The following is a 22,167-nucleotide window of genomic DNA, read 5'->3' on the forward strand; positions in this document are numbered from 1 at the left end:
AATTGAGAAAAGATCACCGTACAGTGTTGCTATGGTCTCACTTCTCCCTATTTCTGTAACCTCCTCCAGCCCTCAAAATCTTTGCCTTCCTCCAATTCTGATCTTTTGAAAACCCTTGATTTGCTTCACTCCAACTTTGGGTGGATGTGCTTTTATCTGTCTAGGCCTCAGGCTCCAGAGTTCTCTCCCATAAACCTCTACACTGCTATCTCCTTCAATTCCATAAAAGCTGTGCAAATAACCAAACGTTTGGTCACCTGTCCTGATGTGTGACTCGGTGTCAAATATTTTCCTAGTTTTGTGACGGCCACGAAGAATGCAACACGAGTTTGTAGAGTCGAAGCAGAAAGTAACTTTATTTACAAGGATATGGACACAGGGCCAATAGTTCACAACTGGTTCCCTGTCTAGCTAATATCACACAGGCCAGCTCTATATATACGGCTGTACTGCCAATGATCACCCCACCCTCCCTTCTCATTGAAAGAGCTCATATTCTTCAAGTAGACAGCACAGTAGCGCAGTGATTAGCACAGCTGCTTCACAGCTCCAGGGTCCCAGGTTAGGCAGTCAGAGGTGAATCAGATCATCCATAAATTTTGTTCTTTTCCGCTTGCAGGAATTTGCAATTAATCTCAATTTGCACCATTGGGCTGAGTAGATTCCACCAAATCTTTTTCTTGCAAATTGTTCTTGCAATACAGATATTCGATTTTGTCAGTATTTTGTACTATGATTTGGAACTTAATGAACGCATACATGTTTTTTATAGGATCAGTAGTAATCAGGAGATCCAGTTTTGTGGCATTATTTTAAAATAGTCAATTTTTAAAGCATATTGTTTTTTTCAAAAATGTATTGAGATACTACTTTTCTACTTTTTCTATGGTTTTTAGCTGCACTTATTCAGGGGGGCATAGTAGAACAGTGGTTAGCACTGTTGCTTCATTGTGCCAGGGAACCAGTTTCAATTCCCGTTTTTGGTCATTGTCTGAGCGGAGTCTGCACTTTCTCCCCATGTCTGCGTGGGTTTCCTCTGCCTGCTCTGGTTTCCTCCCAAAAGTCCCGAACGGCATGCTTGTTAGGTGAATTGGACATTTTGAATTCTCCCTTAGTGTACCTGAACAGGCGCCGAAGTGTGGTGACTAGGGGATTTTCATAGTAACTTCATTGCAGTGTCAATAATGTAAGCCTACTTGTGACACTAATAAAGATTATTAATATGACTATTGTTAAGTAAGATTGTGTGATGCATTGTTGCCTTCATGAAATTATTTTCCTTTTAGTTGAAAATCCTAACCGTGTCGTAGATAATACTCCAAGTGGAAGCATGGAATCCATTTCATCCCACTCATCGATAACTACAACATCCTCCAACTCCAACAGCCCCCCAGAACAAGCCAGGAACCGTGTCATAAATGCCACCGATTGTGCATCTTCACCGTAAGCTTGATTCTTAATTTATCAAATGAGAACTTGGTGAAATTTGGTACCTTTTATACTTTTCTCAGATCCTAATCAACTCTTTACTGTGCTGATTCCTGTTCCACATCTGGTCCATTGAATCGGAGTTCTGGAAAAGAGCTCTCTCTCTCTCTCTCGCTCTCTCTACAGATCATGCCAGAGCTGCTGGGTCTCTCTAGCACTTGCAGTTTTTATTTCAGATCCCCAGCATCCGCAGTATTTTGGTTTTAAATTAGTTAAGATATATGCGTTTTACTGCTTAACTGTTTTGTCTTCTATCGGGGAGTTTTTGTTCCTTGCGATATTCTAATAACTAAAGTAGTTACCAAAACCAAACAGACTTATTCTTGTAAAATCAATTCTTTATTGATTGAAAAAATAAGTTTCTTTTTGTTGAAGTGAGTTGAAAATAAGATCACGGTAAAGAACGTTCTGTTGGAGATGTATGCAAAATTACCTGCAGGTGAATGACACGGGGGAGGTCTCAGCGGCGACCCTGTGGGAGGCGCTAAAGGCAGTAGTGCGGGGGGAGCTGATTTCAATTGGGGCCCACAGAGCCAAGGCAGACCGGGCAGAGATGGATAGATTGGTCAGGGAAATGGGTCGGATAGATGAAGAGCACGCGGAGTCCCCGGGGTAGGTTTTACTCAGGGAGAGGCAGAGACTACAGGCGGAACTGGGGGCACTATCCACGAGTAGGGCCGTGGAACAGCTTAGGAAGGCGAGGGGAGTGGTGTACGAGCATGGGGAAAAGGCTAGCAAACTGTTAGCGCAGCAACTCAGGAGGAGGGAGGCGGCCAGGGAAATAGGTAGAGTGAGGGACGGGGGGGGGGGGGGGGGGGGGGCGCAAAGTGGAGGACCCGGCAGAATTGAATTAGGTATTCTGGGACTTCTATCGTAAGCTGTATAATTCGGAGCCGCCGGAAGAACCGGAGGGGTGAAAAGGTTTCTGGACGGGTTAACCTTCCCAACAGTAGGTGGGGGGCGAGTGGAAGAGCTTGGGGCCTCGATTAGAGTAGAGGAGGTATTGGGGGGCCTAAAGACCATGCATTCGGGGAAGTCCCCGGGGCCGGATGGATACCTAGTAGAGTTCTATAGGAAGTTCTCTGAGCTGGTGGGACCGGTCTTGGCGAGGGTTTTCAATGAGGCAAGGGACAGAGGGACCCTGCCGCCGACAATGTCACAAGCCACTATATCACTGATATTGAAGCGGGGTAAAGACCCGGAGGTGTGCGGGTCCTACAGGCCAATCTCCCTGATTAATGTAGACGCCAAGTTCCTGGCAAAGGTACTGGCGGTTAGAATGGAGGACTGCGTACCGGAGGTGATTGGGGAGGATCAAACTGGGTTCGTGAAAGGTAGGCAGCTGGCAGCCAACCTGAGAAGATTACTTAATGTGATAATGATGCCCCCAGTGGGTAGGGAGGTGGAGGTAGTGGTGGCGATGGACGCCGAGAAGGCCTTTGACCGGGTGGAGTGGGACTATCTGTGGGAGGTGCTCGGACGGTTTGGGTTCGGGGAGGGATTGGTGGATTGGATCAAATTATTATATCAGGCCCCGAGGGCCAGCGTCAGGACCAACAGAGAAGTGTCGGAGAACTTTTGGCTGTACCGAGGGACCAGACAGGGCTGCCCGCTCTCCCCGCTGCTGTTAGCGCTGGCCATAGAGCCGCTGGCGATTGCGCTGAGAGCCGCAGAGGGATGGGGGTGGAAGGGGATGGTGAGGGGCGGGGTTGAACATAGGGTCTCTCTTTATGCAGATGACCTGCTCCTGTACGTGTCAGACCCAGTGGCCGGGATGGGAAGTATACTGGGAATGCTGAGGAAGGTCGGCCAGTTCTCAGGATACAAATTAAATACGGTCAAGTGTGAAATGTTTGTGGTCCAGGCAAGGGGCCAGGAGAACAGATTGAGAGGGCTACCGTTTAGGCTGGTTGAGGAAAATTTCCGGTATTTGGGAATCCAGGTGGCACGAGACTGGGGCAGGCTGCATAAGTTAAATTTGGCCAGGGTGGTGGAGCAAATGAAGGGAGAGTTTCGGAGATGGGATGCACTCCCGCTGTAGTTGGCAGGGAGGGTGCAGACTGTAAAGATGACAATCCTCCCTCGATTTCTGTTTATATTTCAGTGCCTCCCGATCTTTATCCCACAGTCCTTCTTCAAAAGAGTTAATGGGATGATCATGAGCTTTGTCTGGGCGGGAAAATCCCCGCGGGCGAAGAAGGCGATATTGGAGAAGAACCGCAGCGAGGGAGGGCTGGCTTTGCCGAGTCTGATTAATTATTACTGGGCGGCCAACATCGCTATGATAAGGAAGTGGATGGTGGGTACAGGGTCTATTTGGGAGCGGGTGGAGGCGGCTTCATGCAGGGGCTCCAGCTTAGCAGCCCTGGTCACGGCTCCTCTACCGCTGCCGCCGGCCAAGTACACCACCAGCCCGGTAGTGGTGGCGACCCTGTGGATATGGGGCCAGTGGAGGAGGCATGTGGGGAGATGGGGGCGTCTGTCTGGGCGCCAATCTGCGACAACCATCGGTTTGCCCCCGGGAGTATGGATGGGGGGTTCCGAGTATGGCAGCGGGCGGGGGCGGGAAGGGTGGGTGATATGTTCCTGGAAGGGAGCTTTGCGAGTTTGAGGAGCTTGGAGGAGAAACTTGGGTTGGTATGGGGAAATGATTTTAGATACCTACAGTTGCGGGACTTTGTTCGTAGACAGGTCCCATCTTTCCCACGCCTCCCGCCAATGGGGATCCTAGACAGAATAGTCTCTAGGAGGGAAGAAGGGGAGGGTAGAGTCTCGGGTATTTATAAGGTGCTCATGAGGGAGGAAGGGTCCCAGACAGAGGAACTGAAACTTAAATGGGAGGAGGAGCTAGGCGGGGAAATGGAGGATGGGCTGTGGGCAGAGGCCCTGAGTAGGGTAAATACGACCGCGACATGTGCTAGGCTCAGGCTGATTCAATTTAAGGTCGTTCATCGGGCCCATATGACGATGGCCCGGATGAGCAAATTCTTCGGGATAGAGGACAAATGCGTTAGGTGCGCGGGAGGACCAGCGAACCACGTTCACATGTTTTGGGCATGCCCTATGCTGAGGGGGTACTGGGAGGGATTTGCGGGGGTCATGTCCCGGGTGCTAAAAACAAGGGTGGCGATGGGTCGAGGGGTGGCAATTTATGGGGTTTCGGAAGACCCGGGGGTCCAGGGGGAGAAAGAGGCCGATGTTTTGGCCTTTGCTTCCCTGATAGCCCGGCGACGAATATTATTGACGTGGAGGGACTCAAAGCCCCCGAAGACTGAGCTGTGGCTTGCGGACATGTCGAGTTTCCTGGGTATGGAAAAAATTAAGTTCGCCTTGAGGGGATCTGTGCAGGGGTTCGCCCGGAGGTGGCAACCATTTATTGACTTCTTTGCGGGAGAGTGAGCGTCAGCAGGGGGTGGGGGGGAGGGGGGGGTGGGGGGGGGGGGGGGGGGGGGGGGGGGTAGAGTAGGAGGGAAATATGGTGGGTAGTACCGGTGGGAGAGGAGCGGGCTTGTGCAATATGTTACGATGGAAGTATTGAAAGTACGTGGATGTTTGCACATTTTTGCCTTTTTTGCTTTCTTTCTGATGATGTCTGTAACTATTTATAAAGCCAAAAACTACCTCAATAAAATTGTTTATTAATAAGAACGTTCTGTTTTGGTTAATCAATGAATTGCATTATTTTTGTAAAAATTGTATGTTTTCATTTCTAACTCCGCTCTTGCTGCAGTTCCTGAAAGATAGCAGATGATGTCTGTGTGGAGTTTGTACATTCTTTCCTCTCTCAGTCCAAAGATGTGCAGGTTAGGTGGATTGGCCACAATAAATGACCCCTTAGTGTCCAAAGGTTAGGTGGGGTTACGGGGAAAGGGTGGGGTGTTGAGCCTAGGTAGGGTGCTCTTTCAGAGGGTTAGTGCAGACTCGGAGGGCTGAATGGCCTCCTTCTGCACTGTTGGGATTCTATGATTCTATGTCTTTTGATAGTGAGTGCACCTGAATTTGCATGTGATGCCAAATGACTTGGACATGCAATTGTGTAAAATCTAAATACATTAATGTATACCTTTAAAAACTGCAGCATGTTTCCAAATAACTACTAAATGGTAGCATGGGGGTGGGGGGTAGGGACACTAGAAATGTGGCTTCAGTAAACTGACAGCTTTGTGTAGTGTTTTAACACTGTCCAAATCACATTCCCGAACACTTAATTTGCCTTGCTGCAAAACCCTGAGGTCTAATGTACAGTGATAGTACACACATTGATTACGTCTTTATGGTGTGGAGTGTTTGAGTTGAGCCATCTCATGCATGTGGTGAGTAGAATTGAAAGATTTTTCTCCTATTTCTGTCTTTTCTGCCTGCACCTAACAATGGGTAGATTAAGGAAGTTTAGAAGGATAACTGGATGGTATTGCTGTTCCTTCATATTTCGTTTGTTGAGTGTCAAAGGGAATCCAGAACATTTTCTTACCTATTGAGTTTGGAGCTTGTGCAAAACAAAGACGGAAAGGGCAGAAAGTTTGAAAGATTATTTGGGTTCGACATTTGGTAGAAACTGCTTTTATTCTTCACAGGCGAAGATCATGGGAAGACTTATCTCTGTGGTAATTAAAATCAGACAATGCTACAAATACTCAGTCAGGTTGATAATCTTTAGTCAGAGCTGAGCAAAGATTTTATAAAGCTTTATAAAGTTCTGGTCAGAGCACAATTAGAGCACTATTCCCAGTTCTGATCACCACACTCTATGATGGATGTGAAGGTCCTTGAGAGAGAGCAGAGGAGATTTACCAGAATGGTTCCAGGGATGAGGAGTTTGAGCTAAATGGTTGGAGATGCCTGGGGTTGTCCTTGCAGCAAAGGAGATTGAGAGGTGATTTTGATCGAGGTATACACAATTACAAAAGGAATGGTTATGGTGAACAAAAATTAAACTGTTCCCATTTGCTGATGGTACAAGAATTATGGGACACGGATTTAAGGCTTTGGGCAAGAGATGCAGGGGTGGATTTGAAGAACAAGTTTTTCTACACAGCAAGTGGTAATGACCTGGAACTCGCATCCCATAAGGGTGATGGAAACGGAAACAATGAATGATTTCAAAAGGAAATTGAATGGGTGCTTGAAGGAAATAAACAGGCAGGGTTAGGGAGGTAGAGTGGATGAATGGGCCTGACTGGATTGTATCATGGAGAGCTGGCATTGACTTAATGGGCCGAACGGCCTCTTCCTGTACAATAATGATTCCATGATGCTAAACTCGAAATATAATAGATGAAAGAACAAAAGGAATGATGTTTGATAGGGTGGAAGGCAGGAGAGATTAAATGACAGAAGGTTTCACAGTTGTTTCACTTTTAAATTGGTAGATTAGTGGGGCCTGTAATCTCCTTGAGCGTCTTGAGATTTGTTTAAACGTCATTCGGCGCGTGGTGGGGAATTGGTGCCAATTCAGAGTGGTCCCTCTCCTCGTGTTTTGGTCTCATCCACCCCCCAACCTTCGAGTTGTGCCCTCCACCGACCTAACCTGTCGCTGGACCTCTCACTCCTGACTTGCCCTCTTGCCATTTTCCTCTCCTAGACATGGGTTAACGATCCATATCTGATCCAAAGCTGGAGCTCCGCTGTTGTGGAAGTGAGTGTCTCGATGGTATGGATTGCCAGCTGGAACTGCTATCCATATTTTTTTCAAAATGACTATCGAAGCTGCTCCTGCCTTGATCCTCCTCCCGTGCACTCACTCACAGTGAGGGTTAAGGAGAGGGAAGCTGTGAGCGGGAGCATTAAAGCAAAAGGCGCACCTTAGAAAAAACACTGAGAGCCTATTTGGTGATCAGTGGATGGTGCAGGAAGTGAGCAAAAATCTCCCAGAGGAAAGTGAAATCTTTGTTGGATGAACTACCAACCCATGGGCCTGAACTTTTAGCATGGCAGGGGCCAGGACCTAGTAGTGCAGACACAAAAATTATAAACTTGTAGCTCCTGCACCATGTTATCATTGTCACACCGGACATTACAAAAAATAGCAGGACATCGCAGTGGCTCATTGTATTGATACATAGCCATGCTCTAGAATTGAATATATTCAAGCCTTCTCGCTAAAGTTAAATTGCTTCATTTTCCAAAATACCAGATCTGTCTTGCAACACATTCCCTGCAGAGTAAGTAATCATAATCTTTAGTGTCACAAGTAGGCTTACATTGACACTGCTATGAGGTTACTGTGAAAAGCCCCTAGTCGCCACACTATGGCGCCTGTTTGGGTACACTGAGGGAGAATTCAGAATGTCCAATTCACTTAACAAGCACTACTTTTGGGACATGTGGGAGGAAACCGGAGCACCCGAGGGAAACCCACGCCGGGAATCGACCCTGGGACCCGGAAGCTGTGAAGCAGCAGTGCTAAACACTGTGCTAGTGATGCTGTGCTCCCTTTTATTTTTAAATATTTTTATTAAGGCATCTGAAATTTTTTAGAAAAATAACATATATAATAACATAATAGCAATGTTATAATAACATAACAATGACATCAACATGGTATAATAAACATTCCCCCCCCCCCCATCTCAATCTTCACACACCGCAATCATAAGGCTACAATCCGGCCCTCCTCCTCCTCCTTCTTCCCCCCCTTGGAATACTGCATCTGCTGACATCTTAATTTTCCCCGAGAAAGTCGATGAACGGCTGCCACCTCTGGGTGAACCCTAATATTGACCCTCTTATGGCGAACTTTATTTTCTTGAGACTGAGAAACCCAGCCATGTCACTAACCCAGGTCTCTACACTTGGGGGCTTCGAGTCCCTCCACATTAACAAGATCCGTCTCCGGGCTACCAGGAAGGCAAAGGCCAAGACGTCGGCCTCTTTCGCCCTCTGGACTCCCAGCTCTTCCGACACTCCAAAGATCGCTATCTCCGGACCCGCACCACTCCTGTTTTTAGCACCGTGGACATTGCCTTAGCAAAACCTTGCCAAAACCCTCCAAGCTTCAGGCATGTCCAAAACATGTGGACATGAGTTGCTGGGCTTCGCACACCTATCTTCTACCCCGAAAAACCTGTTCATCCCAGCCACTGTCAGGTGTGCCCGGTGGACTTCCTTAAATTGTATCAGGCTGAGCCTGGCACATGATGAGGAGGTATTAACCCTGCTTAGGGCATCCACCCATAGACCCGTCTCTATCTCTCCTCCTAGCCCGTCCTCCCACTTTTTTTTTTAGAACAGTACAGCACTTGCCCTTAAGCTCATCCATCGGAGTTTTCTCCGCCTCCGAAAGCTCCTGGTAAATATCTGAAACCTTCCCCTCTCCCACTCAGGTACTGGAGACTACTCTGTCCTGTATCCCCCGTGGCGGCAGCAGCGGAAAGGCCGGCACCTATTTTCTCAGGAAGTCTCGCACCTAAAAATACCAAAACCCTTTCCCTGCTGGCAATTCAAATTTATCCTCCATGGCTTTCAAGTTGGGAAAGCTCCCATCTATAAATAAATCCCCCATCCTTCTAATTCCTGCCCTTTGCCAATTCCGGAACCCACCATCCAGCCTACCCGGTACAAACCGATGATTATTATATATCGGAGTCCAAACCGATGCTCCCTCCACTCTCTTATATCTCCTCCATTGCCCCCAGATTCTCAGAAGTTTGGCAGCGCCAACCCATCCTCTCCCCGACTGCGCTCCAGCAACACTTTCTTCACTCGTGGGGTTTTACCCGCCTACACAAAGCCCGAAATAACCTTATTCACCCGCTTGAAAAAGGCCCCCGGGATGAAGATGGGGAGGCACTGAAAGACAAACAGAAACCTGGGGAGGACCGACATTTTCACGGTCTGTACCCTCCCCTCCAGTGATAGCGGGAGCATGTTCCATCTCTTTTTTTATATAAATTTAGTGTACTGAATTTATTTATTTTTCCAATAAAGGGGCAATTTAGCGTGTTCAATCCACCTACCTTGCACATCTTTGGGTTGTGGGAGTGAAACCCACGCAAACACGGGGAGAATGTGCAAACTCCACACAGATAGTGACCCAGAGCCGGGACTGAACCTGGGACCTTGGCGCCGTGAGGCAACAGGGCTAATCCACTGCGCCACTGTGCTGCCCTGCATGTCCCATCTCTTTAAGTCCCCTTCCATTTGTTCTGCCAACCGGGATAGGTTTAACTTGTGCGGTGCCTCCCATTCCCGGGCCACCTAGATTCCCAGATATCGAAAACTCTTACCTACCATTCTAAGTGGCAGCTCTCCCAGTCTCTTCACCTGTCCTCTTCCCTGGATCGCGAACATCTCGCTTTTCCCCATGTTCAATTTTTTTCCCCAAAAAAATTGCCAAATTCCCCCAGGATTCGCATTACTTCCCCCCAACGGGTCTGAAGTATACAAGAGCAGGTCATCCAAGTAAAGCAAGACCGGGTGCTCCACATCCCCCCCCCCCCCCCCCCCCCCCCCCCGAACCAACCCTTTCCAGTTCCTAGAGAGGCTCTTAACGCCATAGCCAATGGCTCTATGGCCAGAGCCAACAGTAATGGGAAGAGGGGGCACCCTTGCCTCGTCCCTCGCTGTAGTTTAAAGTACCCCGACCTCAGCCAGTTCATATGCACACTCGCTACTGGTGCCTGATAGAGCAACCGCACCCAGTCAATAAAGCCCTAACCAAACCCAAACCTTCCCAGCGCCTCCCACAGGTAATTCCACTCCACCCGATCAAAAGCCTTCTCCGCATCCATTGCTACCACCACCTCCACCTCCTCTCCCTCTGAGGGCATCATAATAACATTTAAAAGCCTTTGATCATTGGCCTTGAGTTGCCTGCCCTTTACAAATCCCGTCTGGTCTTCCCCTATCACCCCTGGGACACAGTCCGCTATCCTTATGGCCGGTATCTTAGCCAACAGTTTGGCGTCCACATTCAGTAGAAAAATTGGCCTATACGACCCGCATTGCTCCGGATCCTTCTCCCGTTTCAGGATCAATGAAATCGAGGCTTGCGACATTGTTGGGGGAGGAATCCCCTCTCTCTTGCTTCATTAAATATCCTCACCAGCATTGGGATCTATATCTCTGAAAACGTCTTCTAGAATTCCACCGCGTAGCCGTCAGGCCCCGGGGCCTTGCCCGACTTCATGCCGTCCAGCTCCTTGATTATTTCCTCAATCTCAATTAGGGATCCCAGCCCTTCCACCAGATCCTCATCTACCCTCGGGAACCTCAACTGATCCAAAAACTGCCTCATCCCCTCCTCCCCAGCCGGGGGTTCCGACTCATATAATTTACTATAGAAGTAATTAAACACCTCGTTCTCCCCCGCTGGGTCCAGGACAGTATTCCCGCCTCTACTCTTTCCTTTACCTATCTCCCTGGTCGCCTCCCTTTTCCTGAGCTGGTGTGCCAACATTCTGCTTGCCTGTTCCCCGTACTCGTAAATCCCCCCCCGTTGCCTTCCTCAACTGTTCCACCGCTTTCCTTGTGGTCAACAGCCCAAAGTCCGCCTGTAACCTCCGCCGCTCCCTCAGCAGCCCCGCGTCCGGGGCCTCCGAGTATCTCCTGTCCACCTGGAGTATCTCCTCCACTAATCTATCTGTCTCAGCCTGTTCCGCCTTTTCAGAGCTTCCCAAACCGTCGCTGTGGAGACCTCCCCTGTATCATTTGTTTCCAGGTAGTTCTGGATGGACTTGTTAACTTGCCCACAGATCGCTTCGCCCGCTATGAACCCCACATCCAGTCTCCACTGCGTGTGGTTGCCCTCCAACATAACCCGTAGATCCACCCAGTGTGGGGCATGATCCGACACTGCGATTACCGAGTACTCAGTATCCACCACCCCCGGTATTAGCGCCCTGCTCAGAACAAAAAAGTCAATGCGAGAGTGTAACTTGTGGACATGTGAGAAAAAGGAAAACTCCTTCGCCCTTGGCCGTGCAAACCTCCATGGGTCTACTCCCCCCGTCTGGTCCTTAAACCCCTTCAATTCCTTTGCCGCAGCCGGCCTCCTCCCGGTCCTGGATTTTGACAGCTCCAATTCCGGATCAATGACTATGGGAATCTCCTCCCATAATCAGGTTATGTGACTCTATGTCTGAGATCTTACCTAAAACCCGCCTCATAAATTCCACATCGTCCCAAGTCAGAGCATATATGTTCACGCGTACCACCCGCTCCCCCTCCAGCTTCCCACTCACCATTATGTACCTACCCCCCTTGTCTGACAGGATTCTCCCTGCCTTGAATGCCACTCGTTTATTGATCAAGATCGCTATCCCCCTGGTCTTTGAGTCTCGCCTTGAGTGGAATACTTGGCTCACCCACCCCTTACTCAATCTCATCTGGTCTGTAAGCTTTAGGCGTGTCTCTTGTAGCATTGCCATGCCCGCCTTCAGCCCCCTCAAATGCACAAACACGCGAGCCCTCTTGACCAGCCCATTCAGCCCTCTGACGTTCCATGTAATCAGCCCTCTGACCTTCCATGTAATCGAGCCCCTCCTCGGGCATTCGCCATTCCCGACCTCCCATTTGTCCCCTAGTAACAGTTCCTCCCCTGTCAGCAAAGCAGCTCCCCCCCCCCCCGCTCTCTCCCCCTTAGCAACAACACTAGAATCCCAACCCCCCAAGTCAAGCTCCAGCTTAACACCTGCTCACCCCCCACTGCACTTCCAAGAGTCAGCTGACCCATGCTGACTTGACAGCGCCCGGCCCTGGCACCAAGCAGTCTGTCTCCCCATTGTTCTCTCCCCTCTACCCCCACATGGACAAACATTTTAAAAGCATCACATTCTCCAGTAAACAAACATTAGAAAAAAAACAATGAAGAAACAGCCACTTTAGAAAAATAATCACCCAAAAAACAGAACCCCTAAAGCCCATCCTCCCTCTAACCAGCTCCCTGCAAGACAAAGTTACCTTTCGCCTTCCAAACAGCCCCTTATTACACATAGCACTACTTGTATTGATACAACCCAGTACAACAAATCGCTGCCACAGTACTTCTCCAAGGCGTCGGTGTCTTTTAATTCGCTTCCAGCCTCTTTTCTTTAATAAAAGTCTATACTTTGTCTGGTGTTTCAAAGTAGAAGTCCCGTTCCTGATGTGTGACCCACAGACGGGCTGTGTACAGCATCCCAAACTTAACCCCCTTCTTAAAGAGGGCTGTTTTTGCCCGATTAAACCCAGCTCGCCTCTTGGCCAGATCCGCGCCCAGGTCCTGATAAATGCGCAGCTCACAGTTCTCCCACTTGCTGCTCCATTCCTTCTTGGCCCACTGCAGAACGTGTTCCTTGTCCATGAAACTGTTAAAGCGTCCAACCATGGCCCTCGGCGGCTTGTTCGCACGGGGTTTCTTCACGAGGGTTCTGTGCGCTCTATCCACTTCCAGGGGCCGAGGGAACGCCTTAGCCCCCATAAACTTCTCCACCATGTCCATCACATAAGTCCTCGCATCCGATCCCTCACTGTCTTCAGGGAGGCCAACAGTTCTAAGAATCTGCCTCCTGTTCCTATTCTCCAGGTTCTCCAGCTTCTCCTGCATTCTTTTCTGGCGGTCGTTCATCATCTCCACCTTGGTCTCCAGTACGGTTATGTACTCCTCGTGCTCGGACACCTTTTTCCTGTGTGTCTCTTGATTCTGCACAATTGGTCAATCGAAGCCTTAATCGGGTCCAGCGTGTCCTCCTTCAACTTGACGAAGCAATCTTCAAAAAACTTCACGAGCTGCTCCGTTGACCACTGTGTCATCTCCCCGCTGCCCTGCCTCTCCGCCATGCTTTCCCGCGTTACCAGCTCTGCTCGCATCTTCCTTATAGGACTTTATCTTCTCACACAGCCCCTTCTGGTCCAATTCTCCATACACCGGAGGGGGATTTCTCCTCACTGTCTCATCTTCACCGATTCATCCCATAAAATCCGGGGCAAAAAGGGTCAAAAAGTCAGTCACAGGCGGTCCTCCATGGCCACCACCGGAAGTCAATGCTGTGTTCCCTTATTCAGTCTCTCCTGAGGCTCTTTTCTAATTGTCAATAGGTTCTTCACGATGTTTCACTAGATTTCCCAGTAACCCTGATGGATGGAAAGCCTACTGAGGAGCAGGTGGTGAAGAATAGGGGATAATATTGGTGTGCAAAAAGTTCAACCTTTCTGCAGAAAACAAAGATATGAGTGGGTGTATTTTCAGTTAATAGCTGGTGCCATCATAATTCACATTATATGCCTGGATTATTAATAATTTATGGAGCATTTTCCAATTTTTGTGACTTTGCCTTCAAGAATATGATTCTCAAATCGTTGGAAACATTGATTTCAATAATGTGTTCTTGCTACTTTGTTGATATTCCTCTTGTTCAAGCTCCTGCAGGAGCACTCATCTGAGGGAGTTTCTGCACACAACAGTCTACACAGTATAACTTCTGCTTTCTATGAAACCATTCTGCATGGTCTTGCTACTGTTGTGAAAATATCTTAAGTTCATGATTCATTTGCTATGGGTGTATAACTTTTAATTTGGGCGTTGAGATTTTTAAACTTAAGATCATGGAAACATCTGGTTTGAGTGGCTGGTAAACAGACCAGGAGTAATCACAATTCAGAAGATGGTCCATGATTACTTAAAGAGGTCAGAGTTGGAAGTGTGAAAACACAAATCAGGAAGCATCTCTCTGAGTTTCATGCTGGAGACAGGGGGCTGGATTCTCCGCCGTCAGGTTGCTCCCTTTTGCCGGCAGCCCGGGGATTTCCCAACGGCGTGGGGCTGCCCCACAATGGGAAACCCCATTGACCAGCCGACGTAACGGAAAATCCCGACGGCGTGCTGAGCCAGAAATTTGGTTCGGCGGGATGGAGAAACCCACCCAGGAAATCTATAGATGTCTCAATCAGGGGTTCAAATCACTCCTATGGTTTCTCAGATTAAAGAATGTTTTGGAAAGAACTGGTAAACAAGGGAAGGCCTTAAAGTATCTATATACTTTTAGGATCAAAGAAGAGGTTTGGGAATTGGAGCAAATTAGTTTGAATTTCGATGTGAGATATAGTTGCCGTGGGGATAGATTACAGGAAGGTTTTATGGTTTAGGGTTGATCTGTGCATTTTCTCACAGAAACAGGCAGTTGGAAACTAGAAGTAGTTTTCAGACAAGCAGAGAGAGAGAATCTGCCAGAGGCTGGAGGCCAGTCGCATAGGGCTACCAAAAACCAAGCATGCTTTGGAGTCAGCGAACAGGAAAGCAGTGAGAACCACACTTGAGCTGGGGTGTCCACAATCATGAGTTGTTTAGAGTGAGTTGGAGGGTCATCTAGCCAAAACGGCAGCAAAAATCTCACCCCTTGGAGAATAGCAAGAACCTTAAGGAGAATCAAATTCCTGATAGCTGCATACCTTGGTTTGGCCCCAGTAAAGGAACCCTTGAGATCCTCTAAAGCAAGGGGAATAGATAAAAATCAAAGAAGAACAGGAATTATCCTGTTGATATTTTCGGGATTATGACATCTATGGAATTTGGTGTTAAGTTAGTACCTTCTTTGTACTTACCTTCTATGGTAAAGCGTTTTTTTGTTTAAAACATGAAATTATGTGAGGTAATTCCTTCAGTTAATAACTGGGATTTCGAATTTCTTTTTAAACATTACTGGTCTCCACCAAGATCGTAACACTGGTTATATACAAGGACAAATATCTGAATTTTAATCATATTGTATTGTCATGGGAGTCTCCCTTTAAGAAAGGTTTTGTCATGTCACATGGCTTCAGTGATGTCACTGTGTGGGTGGAGCTGGGCTGTGGCTCTGTGAGTTTTTACTTCCGTTTTCACATTTGGCTGCTGTAGACTCCGACAGAGAGGTACTTTGGCCTGTCTTTCTATTTTCAATTTTACAGAGTTATTCCAAGGAAGAGTATAGGTATCTACTGTTTTGGTAAAAAGGGATTTTTGCTTTCTGGGATCTTGTTATTGAACAGTTAAGGGGGAATTCACGAAGGGTTATATATTGATTACTGTAACTGTTTGCAGTCTGTATGTTTGTAGTTGATCATAATTCTTACTGTGTTTGTGTATACAAATGTTAACTAAAATCGTTGAATAAACCTCATTTTTTTGGTTAAAAGCGCCTAAGAACGTTGTTGGATAACACCTGAAAGGCAGGCTCTTGTTCTCATCGTAAACAAAATCAATAAACAGTTCTAGGTCAGGTGAACTCCATAATATACTTTGACGTTTTCTAAACCCTGGGCCATAACAGTAAAATATTTGTAGAAATTCTAAACTAATTTTAACAATGCTTTGTTTTGACAAAATTTATCATTCACTTGTTTCGTTTTGTCTCGCCAGTTCACTTATATCTTCCTGGTTCAGTTCTTCACCGACTTTGCCAACATCATCTTTAGCACCCTTCCAGTTTCCAACTGTGACTGCCGCGAGCGACAAACCTCCTAATGGGTATGGAAAACTCCCTTGTTTCATAATATAACATATGGCACTGGATAAAATATTGTTTTCTTCCTCACGAGTGCTGTTAGGAAACTGGGCAGATCTATTTGATCATCATTTCACTAGTTTATGAGCTAAATTCTTGCAGGTCAATGGATAAAGTCTAAAGTTTACTTAGTTGACATTGTAATACCAATTGGAGGAGAAAATATACTCGGGTCGTGCATGTCGAGTGACATTAGAAAAGCAGTCAAGAAGACATCAAAGTTCTTTACTTGCTTCATGAGACACTTTCTGTAAGATTTAGCCTCAAGGAACATCGGAATTAGTAGTGGAAGTAGGCAATTCAGCCCTTCGGGTCTGCTCCGCCATTCAATCGGATCATGGCTGATCTCTTCCTGGTCTCAGATCTACAACCCCAGCCACTCTGCTGAGTGTTTTGTAAGCTCAACACAGAAGACAAACCTGCTGATTCATTCATCTTGTGGCATGAGTTGCTGAAGGCCCCATGAACATGCCCTGAGCCCTTCCTTGTACTCTTGAGATGCAAAGATTCCCTGGTGTATGGCTTTTCTGATTATATTTGCTAAGTTTGCAAATATTTTAGATTGGTTGGCGTAGTTTTCTCCCTTTTGTTTTCGTCGTTCTTTGCTGGTTTTTCAAATGTTTCCAATTTTCTGGCCTACCACTAATCATTCACATCATTTTACGTATGTTCTTTCAATGGGAAACCATCCTTAACTTCCTTTGTTACCACGGAGGGTGCATCCTTCCAGCAATGTCTTTATTTCTCAATGCAGTATATCTTTGTTGAAATATCTCCTAAGATAACCTTATGATAAGTTTTTTTTTGAATGCCAGAGTGCAGCCTCTGGATTTCCATGTGCCCCCCTTATCAAAATAGTGCTTTAACAAAAAAGATTCTCACTGCAGAGGCTGCTAACATTTTCTCTTCCATTTCTTTGAAAGTCTACATTGTCTTGGTGCTAAATGTTGATATTATAGTTTATAAAAGCAAAAATTCTCATTCAGAGACAAATATCTAAGGAAGTGGAGCTTGCCGATCAAGTCCAGACTATACAGAAAACCCTTCAGCAGAAATTTTGTCCTGTCCCCTCAACCTTTCTGGTGCCAGTAAATTAGATCAGTATCAATTATTTCAGGCATTGGTAGAATTCGCATTAATAAGTTGAGAAAATGCTCTGGCTTTGAAGTATAGTATTCTGTCATGCTCTGAATCTGTTTTCCATTATTCATGCACCACCCACATTTGTTATTTACTATTTAATAGTTCACAAAATAGTGTTGTTAGAATTCACTGTGCAACAAGGTAATGGCTCCATTTATTTTTTAGAGTTCCAACCCATCAAGCGAAGGCCGTTTACTCATGTGAAGCAGGGCATTACTCGGAGTTATCCTTCAAAGTGGGAGCAATGTTTGAAAATGGTGAGCGTAACCAGAAAGATTAGACCTGCTGTGATAATAGAAACAGTTACTCTGAAGCTATCTGATAAATTGCAAACATCCTCCACTTCATATAAGCCTATATTGACGTGTGCTGAGGAAGCCACACATTTGCATATTGCTGAAAATAGGAGGCGTACAAATTTGCAAGAACGGCAAATTTCAAAGGGAACAACAATTTGCATGTTTGAGAAGATGCTGGTTGGTGGGCAAGTGGATTCTGATGAGTAGTGGTGCTGCAATGGACAATGTACGAGGGAACAGTACGAGGGCCAAGCTTTAAAGAAAAATTCAAACCAGGCTGGTCAACTCTGGTCGGGGCATTACCATAGGGAATGAACCAGGGGGTGGCTGACCCCCGGCGCCCCCCAAGCTTTTTTCTAGTTGATAAAGGAACAAAGTCTGGACATGCTCTTTCTGTTTACAAAAGACGACGGTCCTATGTGTGAATATATTGATCCTCTAGTATGGATAAGTGCACACTGTGAGCCCAACAGATAAACTGCAGTTGGTTGTTAGGGTAATTCTTAGCACAATCAGAATTGTTTAGTTAGTGTTTCGTCCACTCGGGAATTACATCTAATTTTTCACACTTGTGTATTGCGTTTTACAAGCATGGGCTAGTTGAGCATGGTCAGCACCTTGCCTGTTGTGAACTGCTGAAGGGATATGTTCCACCACTGTAAATGGTATTCTTGCAAATCTGCCCTAATGAGTGCAAGATAAAGTGAGCTTGTGGGGCCCCCACATCCCCCACTCATGGGCAATGTCACCCCACACACATGGGCACTGCCCCACAACAACCCCTCAAGTGAGGACACCTCACTATGCGGTCCCTGGGGTCCCCCCTTTTTGGGCCCCTCCACATGCCCTTACAGGTCCCTATTACCTGCCCCATTGGGCCCTGACGCTTGGCAATGCCACCCTAGCACCTGGGCACCCTTGCTCTGGCGCACTGGCAGTGCTACCCAGGCACCTTGGTAGTGCCAGGGTGGCAGTGCCAATGTACAAGTTGGGCAGTGCCAAGGTGCCCGGTGAGGGCCAGCGGCTCACCCTGCTCTATCCCTGGCCACCAAGGGGCCTCCGATGGCCGAGGAGACCCCCCCCTCCCCCCCGAGTGCCGTTCTGTCTGGTCGACATTTGTGTGGACCAGTACTGAATGGTGCCTGGCTGCAGCCTCGCTGGGGTGGCCGGTAGATCCTGGGTAAGTCTGCGAACATAGGTTCAAAACCTACGCCAGCGACAGCCTTTTCATCACGCCTTTTTTGGGAGTAATTGCGATGCCTTGGGGACTTGGTTATATCCCACGAAGGCGTGTAGCGAAATTGTGCAAGGGAAGATCTTCTTTGGAATTGAATTGGAACGTTTAGTCTTTTAAAAGTTAACATTTTGAGTTTCTTTGTTATTAGTTTCAGTGTGCACATTTAGTTATTTGGGAACCCTTTGAGTTGAACAGCCTGTCTGGAAATCTGACTGAGAGTTGCTTAGGGCACACTCAGAAAATAGGTGCTCCTCAGCTTCATTTGGACCAGGGATTCTACCTTTTTTGTTTTACCTCAAGTGGATTATTATTTTCACTGCTTAGATGCTGGTAGAACTATTTCATTGTGTCTCTGCTAGGAGGCAATCTTGATGATTGTTTGTTTCCAATGATGCAAAGACCCAAAGCAAAAAGCTGACCACCTTCTGCACTGTTAAAATTCTTTTAGTTTGTTCTGACGATGTGAGCATCACCGGCAAAGTCAAAATTATTTGCCCATCCCCAATTGCTCTTGAGAAGGATGGTGAACCTTTTATTACGATTCAGGACCAGACCCCAACAGTGAGGAAAGGATCTCTCTCTCCAGGAGCGATTTCACACAAAACAGGGATATGGTATATTAAAGCAAACTTTATCACTAACACGGCATTTAAAATATTTTAACGCCACACAAGAAAAGCAGCTTACAATTACCCCTTAAACAATGCGAATCAGTACAGTGACACAATAACTCTGAACTGCTATCTTTATTCCCACTCAAACAACAAAACTATCTGAGCTCTCAATCCACTTTCAAATACAGTGAGCACTCAGGAATACCTGCTGTACAGAGATGTCTGGATACTCTACATTGGGACTGCTTTAAAGAAAGAGACCTGACCTTGTCAGAACAATGTAGGATCTCTCTCTGAAGTCTTCAGAAACTGTCTTCACAGTATGGCTTCCATCTCCAGAACTAAAACTAAACTGCTTCACTGCAAAATAACTGGTACTCTAGCTCTTCTTGTGAATTACATCATCTTATCAAGCTGAAACACAATGTATCTGATTAACTCCACAGGGAATCCCCTTAATCCAAACAAAACTCCATTAGCCCAAACTTTTGCAATGCCTTAATTGCACCTCTGGCTCCCAATACCTTTCAAACCAGGATTCTTTAAAACACTGCAGAAGTCACACACACTAACCCAGGTGTTTAACCCTTACTGCATCAAATACATATAGTACAGTGCATCTGGAATTCTGACATTCATCACACTTTTGAACCACTCCAATCTTCGTGGTGTAGATTGTGCTCTTCGGGATGGAATTTCAGGATTCTGATCCGGTGACATCAAAGCAACAGCAATGTAGGTCCAACTCAGGGTTGTATAACTTGGAGGTAAACTTGCAGGTGATCATGTTCCCATGTGCCTGCTGCCCTTGTCCTTCTGGCTGGTGGAAGTCATGGGTTTTGAAGGTGGTGTCGAAGAAGCTTTAGCAGGTTTGCAGGAAAGAAGCTAAAGAGATGGTTAAAGTTCATTCTACTTGTTCCATGACTTGGTGCACTCTTTGGCCCATGGAATCTTTTTTTTGAGCATGTGAACAAAGAGATTATATGCATGTTCTATATTGGTATAGATACTGATTATAAAATGTAATAGTATTGCTGCAACTAATAGATTTTTCCACCTAAAATTAAAATTCCTGTTCTTTATTTTCTTCATTCTCCAGTTCGCTCTTCACGGGAGCCCGGTTGGCTAGAAGGAACCCTCGATGGCAAAACAGGACTCATTCCAGAAAATTATGTTGAATTCCTGTAGCGCTTAGTCATTGGAATGTATAGAAAATACTATTCATGGTATCCATGGCCATCCTTGACAAGATAGAATTACTATTTGTTCTACCTTAACGTCATGACTAAAATTTCTAAAGTGGAATTGAGGGGAATATTGATTTATAAAACTAACACACAACTAACCTCCAGTGTCTGTAAACTTGTCTGCTTTTTAAAATGATATATTGCCTGAAGTGCTACTGTCACTTCATCATGCCATTAGAATTATTACAAGTTTTTATCATAGGATCAACAGATGGGTGCAGCATTAGCAAGTGATATTGGAAGTATCAGAAACAGAAATTACTAGATCGGTGGACTTAATTTTCCCTATCTATTTTGACTTCACAGTGTGATTCTATGAATCTCCTTATTTTCACTAAGCCTTTTAAGTAAATGAATAAAAGAGGGTGGGAATAAAAGATTGGGGAAGGAGTTGCTTCCATACTGGTTTACTTATTCATTGCTGATCATGTCAATTTATTAAATGTTTCAGTTTTAAGAAACATTAGAAATGCTTTTTAAAAAAACATCTTGTGCATTTGTGCAACATTTGAAGTAATTTGGTACATTTTAGCCTTCAATACCAAATAACAAACCCGATGACTGCAGTGTACTTTCATTTTTCAACAATGTTAATGAATATTGCAATAGGGTTTTCATCAATATAGGAATAATTTGGAAATTCCATTAAGATTTTAACCAAGAACAAATACTTTACAAACTCCTCAGTCGCTATATATTTGTATTCGTTTTAACTATACAAAACATGTTATTTCTAGTTTAATGATTTATTGTACTTATGAAAACTGTCATAGCTTTAATAGTAATGTATGCACAAATGTGGTAAACAATGTCACAAACCTAAAGCCTTCAAATATCTGCAGAACCTGATTGTGTAACTACATCAGTAAATAAAGTCACTGTTAGTAATAGTTTCAAGATGTTATTAATTTGGCTGAAGCATATGATTCTTAACATTTAACTTGATTTTACATATTTACTTAAATGTACTTGTCAAATTGTTTCAAATTCAATCTTATTTTTACTGTAATTAAATTGGGTCATTTCCAGTTTGACATAATTTAAATAATTGATTTTAAATATCACGTTTCCTCATGCTCATTTTTTTGCATTCTGTCAAAACTCTGCAAATCATTCAAATTTTGGGCAAATAATTTTCCTAAAGTTATCCATCAAATCTGTTGGCCATTTGATTTGGTGTAAGAATTTGAGCAATATGTTATTGATCACAGCCATGGCGCCATTTCCAAAATGCTCGAGGGTTCAGAAAGTGAGAGCTGTCCTCTGGGAGTTAGGCCAGGACAAGATCAAAAATGACCACAAACTTCCTCTCAAGCGGAGAATCACTTTTTTTTAAAAAACTACCAAAGACCAGCAAGCATCTACAAACCCATAACAGCCCAGAAATAAAACAGATGGGGAGAAAATTAACTTGCCTACTTGGCAAGTTATAAATAAATTTAGAATCTTTTGTCACTCTGGGTAAAATTGAAGTGAGGTTGACCACGGCTGGAAGGAAGCAGAAGGTGATGTAGCAGCGAACTAATTACTGCAGGACATCTGGCAGCGGCCATAGATTGAGTGGTCGCACACAGGCAGCTCAGGTTCAAAGGCTTGGCTTGGGCACTTTATAGTGGGTAGCTCCAGCAGGAAAGTGATGCAAAAGGTGTAGAGGGAGAGGTTCTCCCCAAGTTTGGTATG

At 45.7% G+C, this 22,167-nt stretch overlaps 1 protein-coding gene across 1 annotated transcript in view; it reads left to right on the forward strand.

Annotated features, from left to right (window-relative positions):
* arhgap10 (Rho GTPase activating protein 10) overlaps window positions 1–21,380 on the forward strand; it is a 263,126-nt gene extending 241,746 nt beyond the window's left edge. Inside the window, exons 20-23 of the mRNA XM_038791965.1 lie at window positions 1,287–1,443; window positions 15,803–15,910; window positions 17,256–17,347; window positions 20,340–21,380. Of these exons, the coding sequence (XP_038647893.1) occupies window positions 1,287–1,443; window positions 15,803–15,910; window positions 17,256–17,347; window positions 20,340–20,428 (446 nt within the window). The 3' untranslated portion in view covers window positions 20,429–21,380. The remainder of the gene's footprint in view (window positions 1–1,286; window positions 1,444–15,802; window positions 15,911–17,255; window positions 17,348–20,339) is intronic.
* The last annotated feature ends 787 nt before the right edge of the window (window positions 21,381–22,167 follow it).

The sequence above is a fragment of the Scyliorhinus canicula genome, chromosome 3, assembly GCF_902713615.1.
Source record: "Scyliorhinus canicula chromosome 3, sScyCan1.1, whole genome shotgun sequence".
Lineage (NCBI taxonomy): Eukaryota > Metazoa > Chordata > Chondrichthyes > Carcharhiniformes > Scyliorhinidae > Scyliorhinus > Scyliorhinus canicula.